The sequence below is a fragment of the Equus asinus genome, chromosome 7 (assembly GCF_041296235.1).
Source record: "Equus asinus isolate D_3611 breed Donkey chromosome 7, EquAss-T2T_v2, whole genome shotgun sequence".
Classification (NCBI taxonomy): domain Eukaryota; kingdom Metazoa; phylum Chordata; class Mammalia; order Perissodactyla; family Equidae; genus Equus; species Equus asinus.
Window position 1 is genome coordinate 96,912,242 of NC_091796.1, and position 27,618 is coordinate 96,939,859.

General features: G+C 47.7%; 1 protein-coding gene across 11 annotated transcripts in view; it reads right to left on the minus strand.

Moving 5' to 3' along the window:
- The window catches only part of TTC7B (tetratricopeptide repeat domain 7B), a 246,416-nt gene that overhangs the window by 198,131 nt on the left and 20,667 nt on the right, over nucleotides 1–27,618 (minus strand). For 9 of the 11 annotated variants that reach the window (XM_044774202.2, XM_070514194.1, XM_070514196.1 and 6 more), the window contains exons 2-3: nucleotides 24,757–24,911; nucleotides 19,168–19,336 (exon numbers count right to left, since the gene is read on the minus strand). In XM_044774202.2, coding sequence (XP_044630137.1) covers nucleotides 19,168–19,336; nucleotides 24,757–24,911 — 324 coding nt within the window. Of the gene's footprint in view, nucleotides 1–19,167; nucleotides 19,337–24,756; nucleotides 24,912–27,618 lie in introns of those variants that run through there. The other 2 variants (XM_070514195.1, XM_044774208.2) reach the window with 2 other exon arrangements.

Below are 27,618 nucleotides of genomic sequence, written 5' to 3' on the forward strand. Positions count from 1 at the left end.
AACTGCTGGGTAAAATAAGAAGTGAAGATACACAGACTTTTGAGGAGACGGACCTGGATTCAAACCCTTGCTTCTTCATTCACTAGCTCTGTGACTCTGAGCGAGCTACTCAGTGTCTCTAAGCCCCTGTTCCCTCATCAAGCAAATGAGAATAACAACACTGGCTCCCACTGATTAGTACTAGCCCAGTGCCTGGCATATAGCAAAGTAAGTACTTGATAAATAGTAACTACTCTTATCAATAAGCACCTTTCCTTGAGGGGAATGACAATCCTCCCCAAGTTTTTTGAGGGGTACCTGAAAAATATAAAAGCATCAAGAAGAAAGTAACAATCCACTCAGAATCAAGCACAGGAAACATTTTAACAGAGACCTTGATGGCCATGATGCCATGGAAACTTGGGTCTTGGTTCTAGTTTCCTTCCTTAAGACGAGTGGCCTCGTCACCCTAGGAGATCCCCACAGGGCAAAGTGCAGCCCCTGGGTGCCCCGACAACGGCAAGGAGTGAGAGATGCCCGTGAGCAGATGAGCCCGTTCCTTCTCCATTCCACAGATTCTCACTGAGCACCGACTGTGCGCAGTGCTCTGGTGAGAGCTGCACTCCAGGGAAGAGGCCATGGTCTTCTCCCTGGAGAAGCTCCACCTCTAGTGGACTGGAGGACAAAGGTACTTCCAAAACAACGTGAAAAGCGCAGCGACCGAGACAGGCATGATATCACAGAAGAACCAAGAACAAGCACCTCAGTGGACCTTCACCTAAGGGTCCAGCCCCCAAATTTTCTTTGGGTTCTTTGAGTCTCTGCTTGCTTCCAAAAAGAGAACCAATGAAGAGCCCGCTGACACAACCAGCCATTAAATATGAATATGGGTCAGTGGCAATCAAAGGTCTCTTACTCTTCTTACATCTAAATATAAACAGGAAGCTCTGACCAGCAACCCGAGATGAGTGGCTACATGCAACGCAGCCTAGCCTCCCACCCCTCGCAGGACCGTTAAATCTAGATGCGGCCAGGCCTGGGAGATCACTGAGTCCGAGATAAACAGCTAGCAGAGGGCTTACACAGCAGATCTCCACCAGGCCCTGGGCCTCACAGCTCCTCCCACGCTCACACCCCCACTCCCACACTTTCTGGGTTTACCACATTGGCAAAAGCAAGCATTCTGCAAGGACTCCCTCCCAGGCCCCACCCCTACCACCTGTCCCCTCCACTCATGGACTTTTCTAGAAAACTAGTTTTTTCACTGTACCTAGAGGGATCTCAAAGCTTCAAAAAAAAGTGAAAAGCAGCTTCTCAAGGAAAAAAAACTGGATCGCCTGTCTTCTCTCCTCTCCTCACTCTGCAGAGGAGGAAATTCAAGCTCAGAGAGGGTTCATGATTTGCCCAAGGTCACACAGAGGGTACTGGCGGAGCCAACCCTAAGCCCTGATCCAGGGAGCTAACCACCAGAGCAGGTCCACAGCGGTTGGGACGCAGCTCCCAACACACTGGAGAACTTTTCTGCCAGGGAGGAAGCACTGGCAGTGGTTACTTGTCCGTTGTGAGCGCCAAGACACCTAGAAGGTCATGGTCATTAGCAAATAACCGATTCATAAAGGTCAGGATTAGATTCCATCACTTTGAGACTTGAACATTAATCTACAGGAAATACTCTGGGAAATCCTCCTTGGGCTTCTACAGTCCTCACTACCAGGGATTTTCTGTCCATGAAAAACAGGAACTGCGTCCACTCCTGCCAAACCCCCCACTACTGAATGCAGACTTGTAAATCCTGTCTCTTTTGGAGCGATCCGTGCCCTGAACGTTTTAACGTAGGAGACGCTGTCAAGCCCTGCGGGAGTCTCTGTAAACGTCGTCACAGAGAACCACGCACATCGCAGAGGTTCGGCTCCCGGCCTGCGGGTAAAGGCCTGCGGAAAGCACAGCTTTCTAAAAACGGCCCAGGAGTCCCTTAGGAGGCTCAACCATCCAAGCTTAATAAAGAAGACTGGCAAGTTCACCCTTCTTCTCCGATCCCTGACCTAGCGTGGAATCTCATAAGTATCCAAATTTCCGGGCCTGTGAGCAACGAGTCGGGCCCGGGAGCAGCTGCCCGAGGCGGGCGGGAGGGGCAGGATCCGCGCATGCGTGGAGCCCCGGCGAGGACACGACTCTCGCGCCCCCTGGCGGCGGCGGGTGGCACGCCGCGGGAAGGCCTCGGGTGGCTGCTCGCCGCGAGTCCCGGCGGTGTGGCCCAAAACGGAGCCTTTAGCACGTGACTCGCTCGGAGGTCGTCTGTGGGATCCTGGTTTTTGCACGTGCCATGAGTACCAAGTACCCTACGGCTGAAATAAGAAACCCAAGTGCTGGCTATGCTGTTCAGGGAGAAGGAAGTTCTGCAAGACCTCCTGCAAAGTCCACACTGGCCCTGGGGGCCCCCCCCCGCTCAACTCGATCCGGGCATCTCGGAGCCCCCCAGGAGCGACTTAGCCTCTTGCAGTCCGGCCTTGGGTCTCGGCCCCTGCGAGTTCCTATCCAAATGATACGCCAGCCCTGACCTACGAAGCAAGCGCTTGACAGCAAAGGAGAACAAGCACCCAGGGCTGAAGCAGGGGGTCGCCCTCACTGCTCCTCTTAAATGGGGACTCTACCCCTTTCTCTCTCTCAAGGCTGTTGTGAGGATTAAGGGCGATAAGGGCCACGTGCTTAGAATGCTGTTTAGAAGGAATTATTTCTAATGCTGTAATTATTAATAATAATTTACCACTATTATTTCAGAACCTGGCACACAGTAGGAGCTCAACACACCGCAGAACCTCTCCCTGTCTTGCCAGGCTGTGGTGTGCCCTGCAGGGCAGCTGCAGGCCTCTGCCTGGTTGGTGGGTCAAGGCACTGAGCAAGGAGGCCCAGCCAGGGCCCAGCACAGCCCCCTGCTCTTCTGCATCAGTCCCAGCATGACTGGGGGAGAGCTGGGACAGTCAGCTCCGACACCCTCCTTCCCACAGAACAGTCTGTGCTCTGTTCCCGCCCCCAGAGAGCTCAGAGCTTTCCAAATATGGATGCTTTTTTCATTCCCCAAGCATCAGGAACATTTAGGGGAAGAAAATGAACACCAGACATGGTTTGGAAATGATGGAAGCCAAGTGATAGCTGGTGGCAGAAGAGCACTGTACTGGGAGTCAGGAGTCCTGGTTTTAAAATGTCAAGTGGGAGTCCGGACTAGGTGGTCTTTTATAACCTGGCCAGCTTCGTATGAGCGGAGGCCCCAAGGATATCCTAAAAGTAAGGACGCAAATCCAAGGAGAGAAAAATAGAGCAGCTAGCACACGATGCAGGGGAGAAAACTGCAGTAGGAGGCCCAAAGAGTCACTGGCTTTCAAAGACAATGAGCCGTGGGCGATGGGCCACAAACCGGGATGATCCGACCTGAAGGTGTGTGTGGGTAGAAGAGGAGATAGCAACAAGATTGTTTGTTTTTATCAGGCCCATACCAGAACCTATTTTCATCTAAAACGGAGAGAATTTCAGAATACACTGAAAACATTGCACTTTTGCTTAAGCAACCTGCATGTTACAAGGGGAGAGTTTATCTTCGACAGTGTACTCCCAGATGCCAGGGGAAAATGTTTAAAGAAGCATCCCATTGCAAGTACCCATGTGTGCCAGGCACTGTCCCTGGTGCAAACGCAGGGATACAAAGCAAGAGCTTAGATGGGACACAGCCTCAGAGCCCACCCCAGGGCAGGCACTCACATATTTGCTGCTTTAAGGAATTAATGATACAGTCCAGTTTGAGAGAGGCAAGTGACAGATGTGAAGTAAAAACTGAATGCCAAATTGGATGGTACTAACTATAAATAGGGAGGGAATCAGAAAAAGGAGAGATTGAAGTGGACAAGGGAGCCGGAGAGGTTGTCACTAAGGTGTCACCTGGGGTGGATTCCTCACAGGACAAAGGAGACGACTCCAGGTTGGAGGGAGAAGACAAGCAGAGGTGGGAAATGGGCCCGATAGGGGCGAGGGCTGACGGGCAGGCCAGCAGGCAGCCTGGAGCAGAGTGTGTGTGGGACAGAGCAGGACATGGGGCCGGCTTGGCAAGACCAGGACAGAGCCTCCAGAATCTGGAAAAATGCACGGTCATGCCTCGACTTGTTATGGTTAGCAGAAGGACTTGTCAGGAACTCGAGCTGCAACAATGAGGAAAAAGATGACTTGGGGAGGGGGGCAGTCCACTCTTGATAACTTGAGTGTGGATTTTTCCCTGGTACATTAGACCTCAGACTGACTCGTCCCGACACTTGGGCCACTGTCTACTTGCTGTCTTCACCACATTTTAACTTCAACCCATTTAAGAATATAAATGTGCCACAAATGTACAAATGCTCCCGTGTTTCAGACCTTGAAAACCGCAGGGGAAAGCTCTGCGTCATCTGCGTCCCTCCTCCCTTTCAGGAGCCCAGAGCCCTGGCAGGCACTCTGCCTACAGGTAGAGCTCCCCCGTTACGTGCTGGGGCCTGGTGAGCTCCAGGCTCAGTTCTTGCCTTCCTCACTCTGTGGTCTTCTGAGTGAGCTTCAGCCACTCCGGGGTTGTAACCAAATCTATATACAGTCAATTCCTGAATCCTGACCATAGAACCAAAAGCCTAGAGACCCTTATGCTGAGCAGCAGCCCCAGAATTAAAATGGTTCCCTGGACAGCACCCCCTTGTGGTCACAGAAGTATCACCATGTTCAACTCTGACTCAGTTTCTTGCCCCCATCCTCCAAGGAAAACTGGCTCCTCCTCCTGTAATTCTTACCTGGTTTAACAACATCATTACCTGCCCAATGAGCTAAGCTAAAAATCTCACAGTTGTCTTGATTCCTCCCTCAACCATCTTCCCACACCAACTCCCCAACACACACACTGTCTCCACGGCCTGCTGCAATCCAGGCTTCTGCAGTATCTGTCAGAACCCAGCTAGGACAAAGGAATCACTCTCGTTCTTTCAAGAAAAGGAGATTTAATGGATGGAATTGTCTACATAAGGGATGAAACATATGAGAGGCCAAACAGGATGGTATGGCATCCCAGAATTCTGCAACAGCAGGAGGCCACTAACATCCCCAGGGCTGAGGGGGGAGGTGGAGTTACAGGAGCCCAGAAGCTGGGGCTAATGGGTGGGAGACAGAACACAGCAGAAGCTCCCTAGTGGGAGCTGAAACCACAGACCGCAGTGGAGCAACTGAGGAGATGCAATTGCTGTTAAAGGTGCCGCCTGAAGCAGAGAGATAAATATACCCCGGCTTCTCTCTCCCCTTGCCCTCTACTTTTCTGCCAGTGCTTCCTATTGGCCAAGCCCAGGCAGAAACCAACTGATGTGGGCACCATGGAAACAACCTGCAGAAGCCAGGCCCCCTGAAATGCAGGACAACAGAGGAGAAGGGCCCAAAGCCAGCTCACCTCCCCAACCAGGCTCCTTTTTCATAATCTTTAATTCTTTCTAATCTATTCTCCACTCTATGCCAGAAAGACCTTTCTTGGTTATAAACTTGATTATGTCATTCCTCCTGCTTAAAACCTGGCAGTGGCTGGGAGTTTCCTGGCAGGAAAAAAATAGGAGTCATCCACCAGGCTGATTTTGTCAATCACTTGCAAATATAGGAAGGCTGCTTCCCGTGACTATGACATGTACTGAATACCAAGTTGCATTTACTACGAGTTTAACTTTATGACGTGGGGTGAGCTGCTACTCAAGGTACTACCATAGAAGAAAAGAGAGACTTGTCCTCATTCAGCCTGAAACTGGGGACTAGCTAAAGATCGTTCCTTTCTGACTGGGATTGTTTGCCATGATCAAGAGGATCAGGGCTCCAACGAAAAGACGCCATGTAGAAGAAAGTAGAGAACAAGTAAAGGCTGTTAAAATCTACTAAAGCAATAGAGTAACAAGAGATTGAATTAGTAATTTTTTTAAAAAACCTTCCTCCAAAGAAAAGCCCAGGCTCAGATGGCTTATTGGTGAATTCTACCAAATGATCAAAGAATTAACACCAATCCTTCATAAACTCTTCCAAAAAGTAGAAGAGGAGGGAATACTCCACCATCGCCCTCCAATACCAGTATCACCTTGACACCGAAACCAGACAAAGATGTCAAAAGAAAACGACACCAATATCCACTAAAAATAAAGACGTAAAAATCCTCAACAAAATATGAGTGCATCAAACCCAGAAACACATAAAAAGGATTCTATACCATGACCAAGTGGGGCTTATCCCGGGAGTGCAAGACTGGTTTAACATAGAAAAATCAGTCAATGTAATGCACCATATTGGAAAAATAAGGCACAAAAATTACACGAATATCTCAGTAGAAAAAGCATTTGACAAAATCTAACACCCTTTCATGATGAAAACACTGAACAAACTAGAAATAGAGGTGAACTTCTTCAACCTGATAAAGGCCATTTATGAAAAGCCCACAGCTAACGTGGTACTTAATGGTGAAAGGCTGAAAGCTTTCTCCTTAAAGATCTCTGCTCTGGTCCATGCAGTTAGGCAACAACAAGAAATAAAAGGCATCCAGATTGGAAAGGAAAAAGTGAAACTATTCTATTTACAGATGACATGATCTTATAGAGAGAAAACCCTAAAGAATCCACAAAAAATTATTCACACTAATAAATGAATTCAGCAGGGTTATAGGATAAAAGATGAATATACAAAAATCAGTTGTATTTTCTATACACTACTAATGAAAAATCTGAAAATGACTAAGAAAACAATTCCACTTATGATTGCATCAAAACGAGTAAATACATAGGAATCAATTTAACAAAAGGAATGAAGACTTGTACGCCAAAAACTACAAAACCTCTTTGAAAGAAATTAAAGAAGACATCCCATGTTCATGAATTGGAAAACCTAATATTTTTAAGATGGCAGTCTTCCCCAAATTAATCTACAGATTCAACATAATCCTTATCAAATTCCTGGAAAGCTTTTTTAATTAATTCATTTTTTCAGTAATTGACCATTTGATCCTAAAATTTATATGGAAATATAAGGGAGCCAGAAAAGCCAAAACAATCTTGAAAAAGAAGAAGTTGGAGGACTCACACTTCCTAATCTCAAAACTTACTACAAAGCTACAGTAATAAAGACAGTGTGGTATCAGTATAAGGATAGACATTTAGACCAGTGGAACAGAATTGAGAGTCCAGAAGTAAGCCCTTATGTTCAATTGATTTCAACAAAGATGTCAAGACAATTCAATGGAGAAAAAATAGTCTTTTCAACAAACGGTGCTGGAATAACTGGATATCCACATGCAAAAGAATAAAGTTGGACCCCTACCTCACACTATATACAAAAATTAACTCAAAGTAGATCATAGACCTAAATCTAAGAGTTAAAACTATAAAACTCTTTAGGTGCTGGCCCAGTGGTATAGTGGTTAAGTTCACACACCACTTCGGCAGCCTGGGGTTAGCAGATTCAGATGGGCACGGACCTAGCACCACTGGAGACTGTGAAAATAGAAGAGGATTAGCAACAGATGTTAGGTCAGGGCCAATCTTCCTCACCAAAAAAAACCCCAAAACTATAAAACTCTTAGAAGAAAACGTAGGAGTAAATCTTTGTGACCTTGATTAGGCAATGGTTTCTTAGATACAACACCAAAAGCACAAAAAACACAAAAGAAAAAAAATAGATAAACTGAACTTAAAATTTATAACTTTCGTATTTCAAAGGACACCATCAAGAAAGTGAAAAGATAACCCACAGAATGGGAGAAAATATTTTTAAATTATATATCTGTATATCTAGAATATATAAAGGACTATTACAACTCAATAATAAAAGGAGCCATTATCCAATTAAAAAATGGGCACAAGATCTGAGTAGACATTTCTCCAAAGAAGATAAACAAATGGCCAATAAGCACATGGAAAACTGTTCAACTTCATTAGTCATTAGGGAAAGATAAATAAAAGCCACGGTGAGATACCACTTCACACGCACTAGGATGGCTGTCATCAAAAGGACAGATGATAAAGTGTTGACAAGGGTGTGGAGAAACTGGAAGCTTCACAGGAGTGCAGCTGCTTCAGAAAACAGTTTGCAGTTCCTCAAAAAGGTAAACGGAGCTGTCACACGACCGCATAATTCTACTCCCAAATATATACCCACAAGGAATGAAAACATATGTCCACCCCAAATTTTGTACACCAATGTTCATAGCAGCATTATTCACAACAGTCAAAAACTGGAAACAACCCATGTCCATCACTGATGTGTGGATTAACAAAATGTGCAAAATGTGGTATATCCACACAACGGAGTACAGTGCAGCCATAAAAAGGACTGGCACCTGCTGCAACACGTGAGAACCCTGAAAACAAGCTGCTAAGTGAAAGAAGCCAGACACAACACATCACGTTACACGATTCCATTTATACAAACTGCCTAGAAGAGGCAAGTCTATGGAGACGGAAAGGAGGCTGGCAGTTGACTAGGGCTGGGGAAGCACTGATCAGGTAATGGGAAGTGCCTGTTAAGGAGGACAGGTTTCCCTCTGGGGTGATAAAAATGTCCTAAAATTGGGGTGATGGTTGCACAATTCTGAATATACTAAAAACCACTGTCAAGTTGCACCCTATGGCACGTGGATTATATCTCAATAAGGCTGTTTTTTGAAAAAGCTATAGAGCATGCTTGTAAAATGAGAAACTGAAACAACACAGATGTTCCATGGGCAACTGGTTCAAAAATATCCATAAGGCACACCACTGTGCAGTCATTAAAAACTGTTTTCAGGGGCCAGCCGGGTGGTGCAGCAGTTTAGCTCATGCGCTCCGCTTCGGTGGCCCGGGGTTTGCAGGTTCGGATCCTGGGTGCAGACCTACACACCGCTTATCAAGCCACACTGTGGCAGGTGTCCCACATATAAAGCAGAGGACGATGGGCATGGATGTGAGCTCAGGACCAATCTTCCTCAAAAAAGAAAAAAGCTGTTTTCAAAAATACTCAGCGACATGGAAAAATAATGTACACACACACATATACACATATAATGAAAAAAGTAGAATCTAAAATAGTATATATAGCATAATCTTAATTGCTTATAAAATATTATCATAAAGATAGTTTTATATATTTAAAGACATATACATGTCTTTAAAAGTGGTTAACTAGCTTGAGTGGCTGTATGGTGACCAATTTTACTTTCTGCTTTACATTTTTCTTTATTTTCCAAATAGCCTACCCTCCACATATAACTGAAGAATAAATGTTCACTTTCAGATCAGAGGGACTCTATTCTATCCCAGAATGAGAGGAGCTGCTCCTGCACACCGCCGGTAGCAAGGCACACAGGGGCAGCGGTTCTGCAGGGCCGTCCGGAAACGCTTCTCTTTCGACCCAGAAACTCCACTTCTGGAAACCTCTCCTAGGGAGATCATTAAGAACAAGCACAAAGACCAGGCTGAGAGGGCGTTCGTCACAGCCTTATGTGTAACGGTGAAGAGCTGAAAACAACCTCCATGTCCAAAAATAGAGGCTTTTTAGTTAAATGTATTATAGCTTATCAACACAATGAAATACCGTACAGTTGCTAAAATGTTGCAGAAATGTATCTATTGTCAGGAAAGCGTTTATGATCTGTGCTGAAGAGGAAAAAGCAGGTCACAAAGCAGTATATGTTGGGGGCTGGCCCCGTGGCCGAGTGGTTAAGTTCGTGCACTCCGCTGCAGGCGGCCCAGTGTTTCGTTGGTTCGAATCCTGGGTGCGGACATGGCACTGCTCGTCAAGCCACGCTGAGGCAGCGTCCCGCATACCACAACTAGAAGGACCCACAACGAAGAATATACAACCATGTACGGGGGTGCTTTGGGGAGAAAAAGGGAAAAAAAATAAAATCTTTAAAAAAAAAAAAAAAACAAAGCAGTATATGTGGGATAATCTTATTTTTATAAAAAAATATTCACACATATGATAAGTAGAGAGAAGATCTAGAAGGAAACACACTAAAATGTTAACAGGGGTCAGCTCCGGGCAGACCAGGTGATGGAGAGCTTTATTTTCTTCTACTGGCATGTATTTCTGATTTTTATATAATGCACATATATTTTGTCTATATTAAGAACAATAAAATAAATTTATGGGGGAAGGGGCAGGAGGTCAACCCCAGGGACAGTCAGAAGCACCACTGGCTGCCCAAGCAAAGAGCAAGACAGGTAGGGCCTTGGGGAGGTGGGGCCGTGGGGAAGGTGAGGCCATCACCGTCACCAGCTGCTCCCAACCTCAGGCGAACAGGAGGTCAGACTATACACATTCCCCTCTGCTGATCTCAGATTTATATATTTCAAAGCATCTTCCCATTTTGTCTTATTTGATCTTCTCAGAGTATTATTATCTCCTTTTTGCAGATAAGAAAAGTGAGACTTAGATTAAATTACTTAAGAATCACAAAATAGAGGGGGGCCAGCCCCCTGGCCTAGTGGTTACGTTTGGCATGCTCTGCTTTGGCGGCCTGGGTGTGGTTCCCGGGCACAGACCTAGACCACTCATCAGCCATGCTGTGGCGGGGACCCACAAACAAAATAGAGACAGACTGGCACAGATATTAGCACAAAATAGAATCAAGGGTTTGCAGGTTATCTGACACCACACTCTCATCAGCAACACCCCCAGTCCAGATGAGAGGTCATGCTCCAACTGAAAGGCAGCCCAATAAAGCAGGAATGTGGGTTCTGGAGTCCACAGGCCTTGATTTGAACCCTATTCACCTCTGAAATTCATCTCTCAGCCCTCTGCAGGGAACGATAACCCTGCAGCACGGGATTGTTCTCAGGAGGAAGTGCAATGGTGCGGTTCACCGAGCGCCACGCCTGCTCTTCGGGCAGGGCTCGACAGACGCTAATCCAACAGGAACCCCACCTCTCAGGGCAGCCGAACCCTGGGGCGGCTGTGGCTGTTAGAAAGATTTCCAGATATGGGACTAGCTTCCACTGCCTGGCTCTGGCCCCATCCCCAAGGCCACAACAAACAAGTCTTTCTTCCCCCAAGAGCCCTCCACATTTATGAGGCTGGAGCCTCCATCCCTGAGACTGCTCCTCTCCAAAAAGCCCCCTTCCTTCAGGGCTTACCCACCTGATGTGGTCTGGTCCCAAGGCCATCTCCAGTCCACAGTGACTGTCACAGAGCAGTCACCTGGCTCCTCCCCAACTGTCCCTTCTCCTTTTCCCCTGCAAGGATCACCTCCACGGAGAAAAGGGCATAAAGAGCTCTGGGCCTCTGTGACGAGAGGGCTCCTATGCAGAGGAGCCAGTGCTGCGGACAGCTGTTCCCTCTGATTCCCCTGCCGGGCCCACCCCTCTTCAGCACAGCCTTCATGTGGGCCAGTCACAGCGCATGTCACTGGCCACCATAACTAGATCAAAGATGAGAATGTGATCAGCCAGGGCCAACAAGACACAATGAGAATCTGGCTGAGATTTCTGAGACTTACACTAACAGAATCAGAGTCTGGAGCTGCTCCAGTCACCTGGAGCGTGAGACATGGGGGAAGGTGAAATAGAAAGCATCCATGTCTTTGAGCCCTGAATCCAGCTGCCCCTGAAGTCAGACTGGGTTGGGTTTTCTTTCTCCTACAACTGAATGGGCCCTAAGCCACTGATCTTGGCAGAACTTCACAATGAGTCTTCAGCTTAGGTTGGGAGGCCCACTCTCCATCTACTGTTTCCCCCTCTGCACATGCCCAGGACAGGGGCTTTGGCCCCGGCATCAGAAAGCCTTGTGAATGGAGTTGCTGACTTTGATTTGCACATCTACCTCCATCTTCTCTGTGAACAAAACACATTCGTTCACCACATCTGCCAAGCAGCTGGCTGGGGCTAGGCAGAGCAGATGACATGGACACCCTGCCACCACTCCACGCCCTCCCCACTCCTATGTCCCCAGCAGCCTTTGCATCGCTCTCATGGCACTCTCTCCCACTGAGCTCACAAGTGACCGCAGATCTTGCCTCTACCATGCCCCTGGAGCTTCTACCCGTCTATGTGAGCTGGCTCAAAAGACAAGCCCTGGTCGCCATGCCTGGGCCTGAAGCTGTCGGCTGAGCAAAGGCACCAGCTGGCCCAGAATTCTTCCACCCACGGCCTGGAGAGGGCGGGACCCTAGGTCTGAGAATGGACCAGCACTGCCTACCTACCAGACGCCTCTGGCACCGGCGGAGCTTGGCCAGCCCAGAACCAACCCACCAAACCCATGTTCCCGTGTGACCAGCAAACTAACGTCCGTAAGGATGGAGCCCCCAACAGTGATAACCTTGGAGCCCCCAGTGAACATGTCTCCACTTTCCTGGGGGAAACTGGGGCTGCTCCTGGGAGACAACGTTCCAAGATGGAGCAATGAGCTTTGAAGCAGAAAAGTACACCAGCTTTCAGGAAACCCATTCCTGAAGTCACTGTCAGGAGTCTGGCCTCACCTTGACATACGGTGCTGTTAGAATTAGCCCCTAAGGAGATACAGCAGATACACCTTCTTCTCCTTTCTTTTATATTTCATGGGGCAACCCCCTGCTTAAAGGTACATGATTCCTCTGTGGTCTTCATATGTGACAGCCTTTGGGGGACATGACAATACTCAAGTTGAAACCTCCCACTATCTGAAGAATTTCCAACTCAATTTGTTTCAAGCATTTTTCGATGCCACCTAGCTGCCCAGGACTGAGCAGTGTGTGGTGGAGATGCCCCTGAGCAACACCTGATAAAATCCCCTCATCAGGCGACGGGGTCCCTTGGGCTGATGCATCGAAATTTTGCTCCAGTAGGCGGCCCATGGAAGATAGTGAGCAATTCCCAGGGGCCTCTTCCCAATGAATGTTTTAAGTCTTATGGCCTAAGCTGAGGTTCCAAGCTGGGGAGAGGAAGGCTGAGATCCAAACCTTTTTGGAGATGGGTTCTATATTTAAAGATTAGTGCTCATAAACTTGGGAGGAACAGGCAGCCCTTCTGAAAAGTCCCCCTGAGAGCTCCCTTGCCCCTTCGCATTGCCCTCTGTAGACAGCAGGTGCCTCCGCTCCTTCTCTGACGCTGCACCCTGAGACAGGATGCTCGTAACACACGGCAGTCCAAAGAGAGCTCTCGGGCCGGTTTCACACGAGGAAGGCAAACAAGGATGTAACACTGTCCAAAGGGAGGTCATCATATAATTCAGTTAGCGCCTCCCCACTGCTAGTCTTCATCATGCCTGCGCTCTGAGAAGCGGGAGAGGTCCATGAGCTCTGCAGACTCTAGACGGGGAGGCCTTTAGGGATCAGAAGAAGAGTCCAGTCAGAAGAGGCAAGCCCTCCTCCCTAAGGTCCATCAAGAGATGGTCTCTCCTCCTCTGCTGTCTCCCCTCTTCTCAGCCAATGTATTTGACACGTTCCTTATGAAGACAGAGTTGTCTGAGAGCTGTGTGAATAATTCTTGCCTCTTAAAGGAACACTACTTGAATTACCTGATCCATCCCAATGTGAATGGCCTTTTGTGGTAAAACCATTAATGTGAGCCCAACTCTAAGGACCTCTAACCTTCTGGGTCAGCCGTGGGCAGGACTGGAGAAGTGCACAAGGAAGCATGTCTTGGGCCCCACCTTCAAGCAATCCCATTAGGATAAACTCTCCACCTGCCTCAAGCACTGGGTCCTCCCCATCCTCCAACACCATCAACAACTTCTCCTCCCTACGCAGCACTCCAGGCTTCAAATCTGTGCTTGACCTCCCCCTAAAGATTTCCTTCTAAATGTACTGGCCCCAGGTCCCTCATCCTGAGAGCCAAACCCTCTGCCAGACAAAGCAGTCCACTAAGGCAACTCTCCACTCTCTCCATCATTGGATGTTCCCTGGGGCTTCTGAAGAGGTCTGTCCATTTGGGGTCAAACCCAAGGGAGACACTGGAGCCCCAGTGAGGTGAAGTTAACTTGTCCAAGATCCTATTGCTAATAAGTGACAAAGCTAGAGATCAAACCTGGGCAGTCTGGCTCCAAAATCTCATGTCTTAACCAATGCATCAGAGGAGCAATTTCAAAGCCAGGAGTGAAGGAGGAATAGAGAAGACGGAGGAGGTTCCCCAACATCGTGCCACCTTCTCCAACTTCTCCACCCGGGTGCAGAGGTCATGCAGCTTGGAGGGAAAGTTTCCTATCAAGAACCAGTCCTCATCCCGGCCCTGCCTCCAGTTTATTGTGTGTCATCGGGCAAGCCCCTTACCATCTCTGGTAGAGTCTCCCCCAATGGGAAATAAGACTGTGTAAGAGATGGTTGTGAAGGTCCCATTTACTCTTTGGAGTCAATCCTTCTCTGCTTGGGCACTATGCAGTCTGGAAAGGAAGTTTAATACCATCCTGCTGTTTCCAGGTTGACAATTTCCCTCCTTTGGGGCACCAATCCCAAGCCTCAGGTCTTATACATCCTCTTTCATTCTTTCATTCACCTGAGTGCAGACTACTTCTTTCTCCCCGCACCTTCCAACAGGTTCCAACTGGGTCAGAGACCAAACTCAATGGACATGTCTAATCAGAGGCTTACATGGCCCTCAATCTCTTCTTCTTCTCAAGTGCCTGGCGGTTGTGGTCCTCTAGTAACTTCTCACCAATGGACTGTCAGCAGAACTGATGTGTGTTACTTCTGTTCACCCTAGACATCTCTCTTTTCCCCTGTCCATGAGCTGCAACATGCCAGCAACCCAGCTTCAGTTGCACAGATGAAGACCGTGCCCTAGCAGATGGAGAAGGAACAGTAAGCTCAGAAAACATGGATGCCTCACCAGCCTTGATCAGTTGGACTATTATAGGACCGTTACGGGACTTCCCTCATATTGGAGCCAATGCATTTTTGGTCCCTTTACTACAAAAGGGTACATATCAAGGCTATTTATAAAGGGCATCTCTAGGAAAGCAAGGCACTTCCAGCTCCCACTGTCCTAGATGCAGAAAGTTACCCCATGTCCAGTAGATCTAAGTCCCAAAATAGACAGTGGCCACGTGTCCACTATTCCCAAACCTCCTCATTTGGGAAAAGAACATCTGGGCCACTCGGTGTCCTGGAGATTTCATTTGAGATCTCAATCTGTATCTCAGAGCAAAGATCTCTAATCATTTGATTAACCCAATACCACCAGAAGCTAAAGAATTTCTCCATTTCTTCTATTCCCATTCTCTGCTTCTCTACCTGGGTTTAAGAGATAAGAGGAAGGAGGTGTGGAGGGGCCTGGGGAGTTGAGATGTACTCAGGAGCGCCCTGATAATGGAAACGAACTGACATGTCCCATCTTCGGGAAGGAGATCCATGTCAGGCTCTGTTATGGTGTGATGTCAGCACGCTCTTACAGATATTCCCCAATATTGGCAGGGAATGACTCTGAATCATCGAAATATGCTCAGTATGTTACCTATAGGCAGAGAAAACACATCTGACCATGACAGACTAGGAGCAAAAGCACCCAGAATCACCTGAATTACATAACGGGCATCTCAGTAGAAATCCAAGCAAGGGAATTTTTATAAATTTCATTCAATAATTGAGTACCACGTATGTGCCAGACACTGTGCTAAGTTCTGAGGATGGCAAACAAACAAACAAAGAGTTCTTCCTTTAGAGGAACTCACAGACCAGCAGGGTGTCCGATAGTAGTCCAACTAATTCAAATATGAGTTTCATGCAATTCTAATCCACTGCCATGACAGTATCAAATACGACTGACTCTGAGCGGGTGAGTCCCAGAGGGCTTCAGAGAAGATAGGACATATGGGCTTAAGGGACAGAGCTTACAGGAAGAAACCTGGGCAAGGAGTTAAAGTGGAGGAACGAGGGAGGTGGGGCTGAGAAGAGGGATGTAGGTACAAATCTAGAGTGTTCTCTAGTGACCTGAATGTTTTCTACCCGAGGAAAGCTTACCTGGACCAAGCCAGCTCCCATCCACATGCCAACAGGGCAGAAAGATTAAGATTATGGGTTCTGGAGTTGAAGGCTCTTCGGATTGGGTCCCCGTTCTGCCACTCAGAAAGAGAGCTTGGGCTCTGGAACTAGTCTCTGAGGTCAAGTCCTGGCTCTCCCACTTCCTAGCTGTAGGACCCTGGGCAGGTTATCTAACCCCTCTGTGCCTCAGTTTTCTCATCTGTAAAATGGAAAGAATAATAGTGCTTACATCACAGGGTAGCTGTGAAGACTGACTGAGATCCCCAAATGAAGGGCACAGCGCCTGGCACATAGGAGCCACTGATGTCATTCCTCGGAACCTCGTCCAGTCTCCTTTCCTTTGTCTGTAAACCAGGGGTTGGGAGGATTAAAGAGACAGGAAAGCCCTAACACGGCACAGGAAAGCCCACAGGAGCCTCTCAGTAACTCAATGATGTTGACTTCGATACCCAACAGGCCAAGGATATCAGTACCTGGCCGGGGAAAGAGCTCCTGGCCTTGGCTGGAAGAGCAGATGTGTAAGTTCAATGACGTTTCCAGGTTGTGGCTGAAAGCCCTGGTCAAGTCAGGCCTCAGGTCACCGTGGAAAAGTCTGGGTGACCTGCCGACAGCGGGCTGCAGGTGGCACAGGGGAGGGCATGGGCGGATGCCTGCCCACCCAAGAGGCAGCTGTGATCAGCTCCAACCTGGTCTCGCCCTGGGGGAAAGAGGGCACAGCTCTTCGCTTCTTTCCAAAGAAGCCAGAAAGCCAGGGTTTTAACTGGATGGTTCTAATTGGAAAATGTGAGCAACTAATTCAAAAGTGTTGGAAACCCTGAGCCAACTAAACAAACCCTGACTCGGGGGCCTGCAGGCCAGCAGTTCACAATAGTCATCGAATCCTTGTCAGCAATCTTCCCCCGAAAATCCTCAAGGACCCTGATGAAGAAAGGAAAACCAAGAACACTCGTCCATGATGCTAGGACCAAGGGCCTCCAGACCTCCTCAGAACACTGGCCTATCCCTGGGCATCTCCATGAATTAGAGGGCAATTTCTCTCTGTTATTAGAAGTCACTTCTAGTGGTTCCCCACCAAATACTTATCCTTCAAGCTAATATTTACATCATGCTCAATACGTGCCAGGCACTATTTTAAGCATTTTACCTATGCTATCCCCTGTAATCCTCATGACGACTCAGTGAGAGCTCGACAGACAGGGAAAGTGAGGAACAAAGGCGTTGAGAACTTGCACAAGGTCTCACAGCCAGTACAGCCACACGTGACGGAGGTGGGATGGACCCGAGCCGATGGTCCAGTGCTGCTGCTCACAGGCATCACTACGTGCTGCCTCTCTCCTGGCCAACCCGGGCTCCCGGGGACTGGGTCCTCCTGGGCCGCAGGCCACTTCCTGTAGGCAAAAGTGACCCTTCCCTCTCCGTGCACATGTGTGACTCTGCGTGTGCCTATAGCAGTTAGAAACTAGCCAGGGCCAGGTCTCCCAAGAGCCAGGTGCCTCAGCCCCATGGCTGGGGGCCCACTGCTACCCACACATCACCCAAGGCCAGACCTAGAAACTGAGTCTCCTATGCCCCCTGCCTCCTTTCATGGTAGCCATGAGACTAAGCTGGCAGTGGCCCCTGCAGACAGCCTGCTATCACCAGGCTGTCTCAGAGCCAATACTAAGACCCGAGCTCTTGGTGCTAAGCAGGCCCTAGAGCCATCACCGGCCCCCAACTAGCCAACCAACTCCTGGCTACAACCCCCACCAGGCCCCAGCTCAATCAGGTGACTGGAAAGTGCCAGGTGAAGCTTTGCTCTCATTGCAGAATATTGTTCCTGGCCCAAAGTGACACACATACACACGTATCTCCCTTAAGCCTAAGGCACGTGAGGTGGCTGAGTGAGCACCAGAGAGAGAAGAGGCCAGTTGTGTGGCACAGACCCCAGCACACCCCATGGCTCAGACAGAGGCAAACACAGGCAAGGCGCTGTCAGGACCCCCTGAGACAGCCTCAAAGGACTGTGCCCATTAAATTGCCAGAATGCCCTGTCGAGAGAGACAGCATCTTTTCCCAGCCCACAGGGACGTTCAGAAGATTAATGAGATGAATCTGGCAGTCCTCGAGGTTGCCCAGGGAACTAGGTGAATCTGTCACCCCATCACAAAGCTTTTAAGTGTGCCTCAGGCTCTGTGTTTGTTCAACATTGCACAGGACAACTAAGTCAGACAGCTGGCAGCACCCAAGGGGCCAGTTCACTGCTGTTCTGGAGGGTCAACCCCTAAGCTGCCCTGGCCTCTGTGCCAGCCACAGGCAGTCACAACACATGGTTTGCACGGTAGCTGGCAGGAAGGAGAGGAGCTGCTTCAGATGGTCCCCTTATTACTGTGGCCATTAAAGTCCAAGTCAAAGTGTCTCTCCTTCTCCAGGAAGCCTTCCTGGCTCTGCAGGCCTGCAGTGACCTCTCCTGCCTCTGAAAAGTTGTTACCCGGGCCTGGCCTTTACCATTTACTGCCTTGTTTGGAGCTGAGATTTTAAACTATCATTCAGTACGTGCCAGGTACTGCATCAAATACCTTACATGCGTTATGTGACTTAATCCTCACAACTCTATGAAGTGGATGTGATTACACCCATTTTACAGATGAGGACATAGCAACCTGGAAAGGTCACATCTGTGCATGTCCTGCCTCTCTGTCATTTTTCTTTCCATGGGACTGCATTCTCTCACATTAAATTACAAACTTCTTCACGGCCATCGGGGGGATGTCAACCCTTCCTTCCACCCCTGAACTCCTAGGCACACAGTTAAACACTGGGTGACTGACTGTTACAGTGACTGCCGTATATAGCAATCCTTAGCCTTAATTAACCCAGAGGTGGCATTAATGAATAAAAATGTGTTCAGCCATGTGGACAATTATCACATGGCAAGAACCCCTTATATGCTGCACAGCATCTTAATTACCAAGGAAAGTCCTCACTTAAGTTGCATATTAATTATCAGGAAACTTTGTTCAAATGTTTTTCCTTCATTTCCTTCAGTGACAATTGAAGAACTGAGGCTCTGAGGAAACACCGTGTTTCGGGGCTTAAAATTATCCAACGCCTGCAGTGGGGCTGACTCCAGCACCCTTGCTGGGAGCTGCCAGAGCGTGGCCCCAGCCGAGGGCACAGGGGTAACTGCAGGCTGCAGGGTGCTCTGCTGGCTCCAGAGAGCATGAGCTGGGGGAGGCCCCACGGGCGAGCAGGCGCAGGCTCACCTTTGGTGGCGTAGGCCTCTGCGATCATCCGCAGCCTGTATGGAGGGACGGCGGTGAGCGGCAAGTCATCGAGGCCCACCCGGGCGTAAATGTTGAGGGCTTCTTTGTAATCTCCTTCCACGTAATTCAACTTGGCCATGATCAGATTGGATTCTTGTAGGAATTCTGACTAGAAGGAAAAGGAGAGAAAAAATCATTTTCCTCCAATACTATGTGTGATGCTCCCTCGGGGCCCAGCCATCCACGGCTGCAAAGCCCCCCGGCTCTGCACACAAAAACATGCGCACAAATGTTCACAGCAGGACCATTCACAACAGCCCCAAAGTGGAAACAACCCACGCGTCCGCCCATCAGCTGAGGAGTGGGTAAGCAAAATGTGGTCCAACCACAACGTAATATTACTCAGCCATAACAAGGAATGAAGTGCCGACCCATGCCACACCATGGGTAAACCTCAAAAACACTGTGCTGGGTGGAAAGCTCAGTCACCACATATTGTATACTTCCTCCATTCTATGAAACAGCCAGAACAGTCAAATCTACAGAGGCCGAAAGTAGGCTAGTGTTTGCCCACGGCTGGGAGGCCGGGGGAATGGCAGGAGGCTGCTAATGGTTGCAGGTTTATTTTGGGGGTGAGGAAAAATGTTTTAAAATTGAGGTAACGGTTGCACAACTCTGTGAATATACTAAAACCCACTGAATTGTACACTTTAAATGGGCGAACTATATGGTATGTGAATTATATTTCAATAAAGCTGTTGCAAAACAAAACAAAGGAAAACTCTGAGGTTCCTCCCTTCAGGCCCCTGAGCTGGGCTGGGCCAGGCTGGGCCAAGAACGAAAGGAATGCTTTATGGACAAAACATATAAGCACCTGCCTCAAAGAAGGACATCCTGCATGGAGGCGGACCACAAGCCTGTAACCCAACAACCCAAGAAGAGAGGCTTTCTAAATTGGTGCAAAATCAAGACTTGCCTTCTCTCCAGGGGTGACCTTTGCTCACTGAGCCATTTTGGCTTGTTAAGGTGACTGACCCCTGGTCCCCTCTCCAGAGGCTGCAAGCTCTAACAGTCCTCGGATGGGCTCTCCTTCCTCTCCAGGCAGGAGAAGCTGGCTTCTGCAGTCCACACCCGCCAGCCTCATCCTCTGCTGTTCCCCCACCCCCTCTCATCAGCGGGGAAGAAGAGGCGACCCAGCCATCTATATAAGGAAGCAGACATCACTCTCTCCAGGCCTTCTCCGCGGAACCCAAGCTATACAAGGCTAGACTTTTCAGCTTATGGAAGCACGCCAGGAAGCTGCACTGTTCTGTAATCCATAGCTGTGACGGGGTGGGCAACACACAGGTAACCAGCCAGAGCCTGGCGAAGCAGCTATTTCAGTCGACTTGGGCAGCTTCCAGACATTTCCTGAAAGGGAGCAGAGGCGACAGGCAGCACTAGGGAGGATGAGAGAATGGGCAAAGAAGACTGCAGGAACAACAAGGTTTTAAGAGTGGCCAAAGGGAGAGGCACCAACATAAGAAACAAGGATTATATTTGCAAACAGAAATCAAAGCAGACTTAAGAAAAAAGAGCCATGAGAAAAAGCACCCACCACAGGGGTTCTCCACCAGGGTGGGGACTCGGAGATTTTGAAAAGTCTTCCTAGGACATTCTGCTGCGTCTTCCCTCCGTCCCCCAGGCCTCCAGCACTGAGAACCATGGGCTACTGAAGGGTGGAGAGCGGGGGGTTAGTATTTGGTTCTGGAGATGGATGGTGCCGATGGTTACACCACAGTGTGAATGCACTTAATGACATTTAAAAAAATGGTTATAATGGTAAATCTTACGTATATTTTATTACAAGAAAAGAAAGTTCAAAGAATTTTAAAAATTAAAAAGAAAAAGAAAAGTGAAGGGCCAGATGGAAAATATGCAGGAGCCTGAAGAAAATGACAAGTGTAGAGGCAGAGTCTGGACGCACTGGGAGAGCCTTGCTGGGCAAGCCCCATCTGCGGCTCGTGCACGGGAGGAAACAGCTTGGCCACGGCCACTGGGCTGCGGACAGGAGGAGAACAGCTCCAGCATGGTGCCCGCGCCGCCTTGCTCACAATAAGCGGTCTTCTTGACGTGACTCAGAAGCAGGTCTGCTGACTCCTAGTCCGGGCTCTTTCTGCCACACCACACTGCTCCCCTGCTCTGGTCCTTCCAGCCTCATCCACTTGTGTTTGCACAATATTGGTCTGCTCAGGGCTTTAGCAAGCTCCCAGCCCAGAGACACACTGACTTCAGGTCAAGAAGAGAAGGATTTTCACGGCAGCCAGTGTACTGGGGCAACACGCCCATGCGAAAGCTGGGTGACTTTGGAACATTCTTTATAAGGTGAAAGAAGGTAAAAAGTGGCAACAGGGCAAAAATTCTCTAGGGAGAAGCAATAAAGGAGCAATAAATGACAGTGTATCTGGCACCATGTGGTTGTGAAAGAACTCCCACATCTGAGCCTCAAAATGGCCCTGGGCTACGTTCAATTACAGATGAAAAATGTGAAGCTCAGAGGGGTTGAATAACTTCCCCAAATCACACAGCTTATAAATCCAGAACTAGGATGCAAACTTAGGAATTCTAACTTGAAATTCAATGTTCCTACAACTGCACGGGGTTATAGAGGATGCAGAGCAAAAACTACCAGCTCCTGGTAAAATAAAAGATTCGTTTTTTTCAAAATGAAGTTAGAGGGGTCGGAAGTGGGAAAGGAACTAGCCAGACGTGAGGCCTGGAACAGTGACCCTTGACCTCTCTCCCCTAACAGTCACACCCTCACCTGTCCTGGCGGGACACTTGAGTCTGACTGGCTGTTGCTGTGAGCTGTGGCCCCATGTGCCCACCATCCCTCCACCCTTTCCCACGGATCAAGACCCACTAGTGTCACAGAGACAACTGTTCCCTAACTTTGGAGGAAAGTGTGGTAGGGCCCTTTGCAAGAAACCAAACAAGGAAAGAGAAAACACTTGGTTTTTAAAGCCCCAGATGCAGCCCGGCGTCCTTCAGAATGTGGACTGCCTATGTTAAAGTGATGCTCTCGAACCAGCCTCTGAGGGGCCGCTGGGGGCTGTGTCCAGTGGAGACAGACAGACACAAAGGCCATTTTGAAAGGAGGCTCTCTGTCAGGGTTTCCAGAAGCCTGTGGCTATATAACAGACAAGCACGAACACTAACGCATTCAAGTGTTGCCCAAGCCCTCAACTGCAGCAGACGACAAAGAGGAAGGACACCTCAGAATGAAAGCTCACAGGCTTGGAATATGTAGGAGCTGGGCGGGTCCAAGCTTACCCTCCAACAGCCCACCCCATTCAAACCTAAGAAACGAAGCCCCAGAGAGGGAAGTGACCTCCTTGGGGTCACACAGCAATTTGGGAATAGGCACGAGTTTCCAGTACAGATACGAAAAGCAATGCCGAGGAAAACATGGCTTCTCTGGGGGAAATGCACACAAGCAGGAGAGCAAAGTCCAAAGAAGTGGCCCCAGAGGACTCTGAGACCAGAAGACAGGAAAACGAAAGAGAAATCATCAAGGTTAAAAGGTCAGAGATACAACTCAACCACAACAACAAAACCAACCTGATTAAAAAATGGGCAGAGAACTTGAGTAGACACTTCTCCAAAGAAGATATGCAAATGGCCAACAAGCACAGGAAAAGACGCTCAACTAATCATTAGGGAAATGCAAATCAGAACTATGAGGAAATACCACCTCAAAACTATTAGGATGGCTACTACAAAAAAAAAAAAAAAAAACCCAGAAAATAAAATAAAAATGCTAGCAAGGATGTGGAGAAATTGGAACCCTGTGCACTGTTAGTGAGAATGTTAAACGGTGCAGCTGCTATGGAAAATAGTACAGTGGCTCCTCAAAATATTAAACACAGAAGTACCATATGATCCAGCAATTCCACTTCCGAGGATATACCCAAAAGAACTGAAAGCAAGATCTCAGAGAGATACTTGTACACCCACATTCATAGCAGCATTTTTCACAATAGGCAAAAGGTAAAAGCAATCTAAGTGTCCACTGACAGATGAAAGAATAAACAACATGTGGCAGACATACATACAGCGGAATATTATTCAGCCTTAAAAACGAGGGGAAATCTGACACATGCCACAACATAGATGAGCCTCAAGGACATTATACTGATGAAATAAGCCAGTCACAAAAAGATAAATCCTGTGTGATCTCATTTATATGAGGTCCCTAGAGGAGTAAAAATCCTAGAGACAGAAAGTAGAATGGGCGTTCCTGGGGCTGGGAGGAGGGGAGGTGGGGAGTTAGTGTTTAATGGGCACAGAGTTTCAGATTTGCAAGATGAAAACTGTTCTGGAGATGGATGGTGGTGACGGCTGCACAGCAATGTCAGTATACTTAATGCCACTGAACTTGTACTCTGAAAAACGGCCAGGGGCCGGCCCGGTGGCATAGTGGTTAAGTTTGTGTGCTCTGCTTCGGCAGCCTAGGATTTGCAGGTTTGGATCCAAGGCACGGACCTAGCACCCCTGCTCAAGCCACGCTGTGGCAGCATTCCACATAAGCAGAAGACTAGCACAGATGTTAGCTCAGCGACAATCTTCCCCAAGCAAAAGAGAAAGACTGGTAACAGATGTAGCTCAGGGCCAATCTTCCTCACACACACACAAAAAAGGCCAAATGGTAAATTGTTTCTTATGTACATTTTTCCACAATTGAAAGAAGGAAAGAGGGAAGGAGGAAGGGAGGGAAAGGAGGAGGAAAAATTCAGAGCTTCAAAAGTTCATTGAAGACTGCCCATCCTCGATAGAAAATACATTCTAAAAAAAAAAATAAAGGACCCTAAAGAAGCTGATGGAAGCGGGGCTGAGCGAGGGTGACTTCAGGAAAGCAGTCAGAGCAAGAGTGAGCAAGTGAGCTAACGGGGTGAGGAGGGGCAGCGAAGGCGAGGAGATGAAAGAGGATTCAAAAGAAGCAGGAAAGGAAAGCCACGTGAGAGGAGAGGGAAAGCTGAGTATAAAGAGAGACTAGAAAACACAGTGGAAGAACAGAGGGCAGCGCTGAAGGTCTCCTGGGGCCTGACTAGGGTCCTTGCTCAGGGAAGGGCCATCCTGGTTCCCTCCCACAGCAAGCTACCAGGCCTGCTGTCACCAGCATGACACCTCACACAGCTCTGGGCCAGAGCGGCCTGGGACATTCACGAGCCACATATTTTAGGCAGGAAATTGTGCAGTAAGTGACACTCCTGATTAACTTCTCTCTTTTCCGTAGTGGGACAAGGTGTCAGGTTGAGCTCTGGGCCTCATACAACAGCTTTATGTCAAGCACCTGGGGAAGATCAGTGCCACTTTTCAGGATAATGTGTCATTAAAGACTCTCACTAGAGAGACTTTATTGGACCCACAGCCAGCCTAGGGGTTGACACACAGTCACACAGGGAGCTGGGAAGACAAGCCATGGCAGTGTGCAGCTGTGCCCCCAACATTGCCCGGTTCATTGCTGGCATCCTTCCCAACTGCACACCCCGAGGAGATGGAGCCAGCCTCTCTGCACTGTCCCCCCGCCATCCCAGAGACCCACAGTACCTTGAGGTTCCCTCGGTCCAGGGCGGCAGTCAGATGCTTGCGGACCTCAGTCAGCTGGGGCCTGGGGCCTCGGGGACTGGCCCCCTGGCGCAGGGGGTGCTCCTTCAGGTACTGCTCCAGCTTCGACTCCCCGAGGAGGAGTTCTGCCATGTCATCTACACAGAACAAAGGGAGAAGCTAAATGGGATCCAGGATGGGCCTGTGTGCTGGGAAACCCCCAAGAATCAGGACCACCTCCTGCTCCAGGCCCCCAGCAAGGCCCTTCGGGAACTTCATAACCTTAGATGGAGTCCCAGTAGGCACCATCTTACAGTGATTCAGTTCATTAGTAAAGAACATTCCAGTAGTATGTACTCAAACAGCTGGAAGCTCAAGCATCCAGTCGTTCCTTTGTCACACATTTACTGACTCCGGAAAGATGGATACATATTAACATGGAGAGAGCTCAAATTCAGTAGAAAAAACACAAAGTTGTCTTATGTTTTGCTCAGTATGATCTTTACGAAACACATACAAAAACCCCAATACTATATATTTTCCAAGAGTGATTCAGTGAAATCTCCTAGCTTTTTTGTGTTCCATGGCCTTATACATGGATATGAGCTGACAGAATGTCTTGTACTATCGGATTCTTAAAACCAGTTTGTGTCAAAATGACCTGAATGCATATAATCTGTTTCTGCCTAAAAGTCAAAACTATACAGATACTAGTACCTGGGGATGTTTATGAAGGTTTTATTCCGAAGAGTACACTACTTACAGTTATAACTTTGTCAATGTCTGCGTTGGCTCATTAAAGAGAATGAAAAGCTCACTCCAGGAGCAGCTCTTTGGAATCCACACATCTAGACATTCTGAATAAACCTAGAACAATTCATACACCAGCCTGAGCACAGTCTATTTTTTCTGTGATGGGACAGAACATAACTGTATTAAAATATAAGAGCAGTTCCAGTTCGGATTCTGAGTGCAGACCTACGCACCGCTTATCAGGCCATGCTGTGGCAGGCATCCTACACATAAAAAATAGAGAAAGATGGGCACGGATGTTAGCTCAGGGCCAATCTTCCTCAAAAAACAAAACAAAACAAAAGGTCTGGAAGGATACACCTCAAATCCATGATTGCAGTTACCGCTGGGGTGCAGGAGAGGAGGACCTCAGCTGGGGTTAGAGGCCAAAATGGACTTTAGCTTTATCATTTACCATTTAACATTCTGGTCCCAGAATGATACAGAAAATGAGAACAGATTTGCCTATTATTTGTGCAATCTAAAATTAACTTAAAAAATAATCATGGAGGACCCACTGAGATTGTGGGTAGTAGGTCCCCTGAAGGCAGAGAGCTATAACGAGAGCCTTTCCAAGTCCTCTGGCCAGTGAGCCAAAGCTTCCGAACCCATAGTTCCCAGCAGTGCCTCTATCCGTGCACTGGGAAGCCTAAAATAATCTTTTAGAGAAGAGAACAGGGTCGTTGGAGGAGCCAAGCAGCATTAAAACAGGGCTCAGTTAAGTTACTGAACACAAGAATTCTTCAGTTGTCCAAGAAGAAAAAGATGAGAACATCAGGCAGGACCACCACAGCCTCCTACACCAGAAGACAATGACTCAATGTCTGCAGAGGACAGAGGGTCACAAAGTATAACCCAAGTGGACTGGACACAGCTGAAACACCAGCCAGGTACGTCAGGTACGAAAGCCACGAGCAGCATCCTCCCTGAAGCAGGAGTCCTTCCTCCGAGTGAAATCCAGCCAATAAAGAACTGCAGGACCCAGCAATGAAGGACGTGTAGGTAAAAGGCTGACTGTGAGTATCAGAGCGTTGACACACGGAATACCACATGCCCACAGAATTACAGTCAGGGAACAGGGTACGACCGACCTCTAGAAACCAACACAATGAAAAGCAACAACATACCAAAAACTGGGAGGAGCCTCAGAGGGCCACGCCTCATCTTTCAAAACACTGTAATATATGTTTAAAGAAAAAAGCATGATTCTAATCTTTTTTAAACTTTTTGAACTGTTAGGAAATGACAGCATGTGGTGAAGTGTTTATTTGGAGCTCAACAATTCCTTTAGATTCCCTTTGGTTTCTTTTTTCCCATTAATATTTATTAACGCTTTATTTTTTAAATAGAGTACTACTGTCCAATAGAAATACATACAAACGACATATGTTATTTTTATAATTCTAGGAGCTTTATTAAAAAAGAAAAAAGTAACAAGTGAAATTAATTTTAATAATATATTTTATTTAACTCAATATATCCAAAATATTATCAGTTTAACAAGTAATCGATATTTTTAAATTATTGAGATATTTTACATTCTTTGTTCATATTAAGTTTTCCAGATTGAGCATGTGCTTTATACTTGTAGCACGTCTCAATTGGAACCTGCCACATTTCAAGTGGTAGAGAGCCACACGAGGCTGGTGGCTATCAAACTGGACAGGAGTATGATCAGTGTTGATAAAAGTAGGTCAGTTGATCTTGGTATCTGTCCACGTTCCTAGAAAGATGTCTAGAATGAGTACCACTTAAGAGTAAATGACAGGAATTTCTGAAAGATGAGATTTGGGATAAGTTTTTAACTCTCATCTTTGTCATTTGAATCATTTTTATTGAGCAGAATCATTTTATATTACTTTTAGAAAAAACTGGAACTCTTCTTCCAAAATTGGAAGTGTATATGTTGGGACATTAATAGCGGTTACTTCTGAGTAGTGAGATGATCAGTATACACTGAGTTTATTTTCTGTACGTTTTAAATTTCCAAAAAATAAAATGAGGTTCAGGGTCCTAGATTTACATCCCAGTTTCTCACTGTGACTTTGGCCCTAGGATTTAACCTCAGCACTT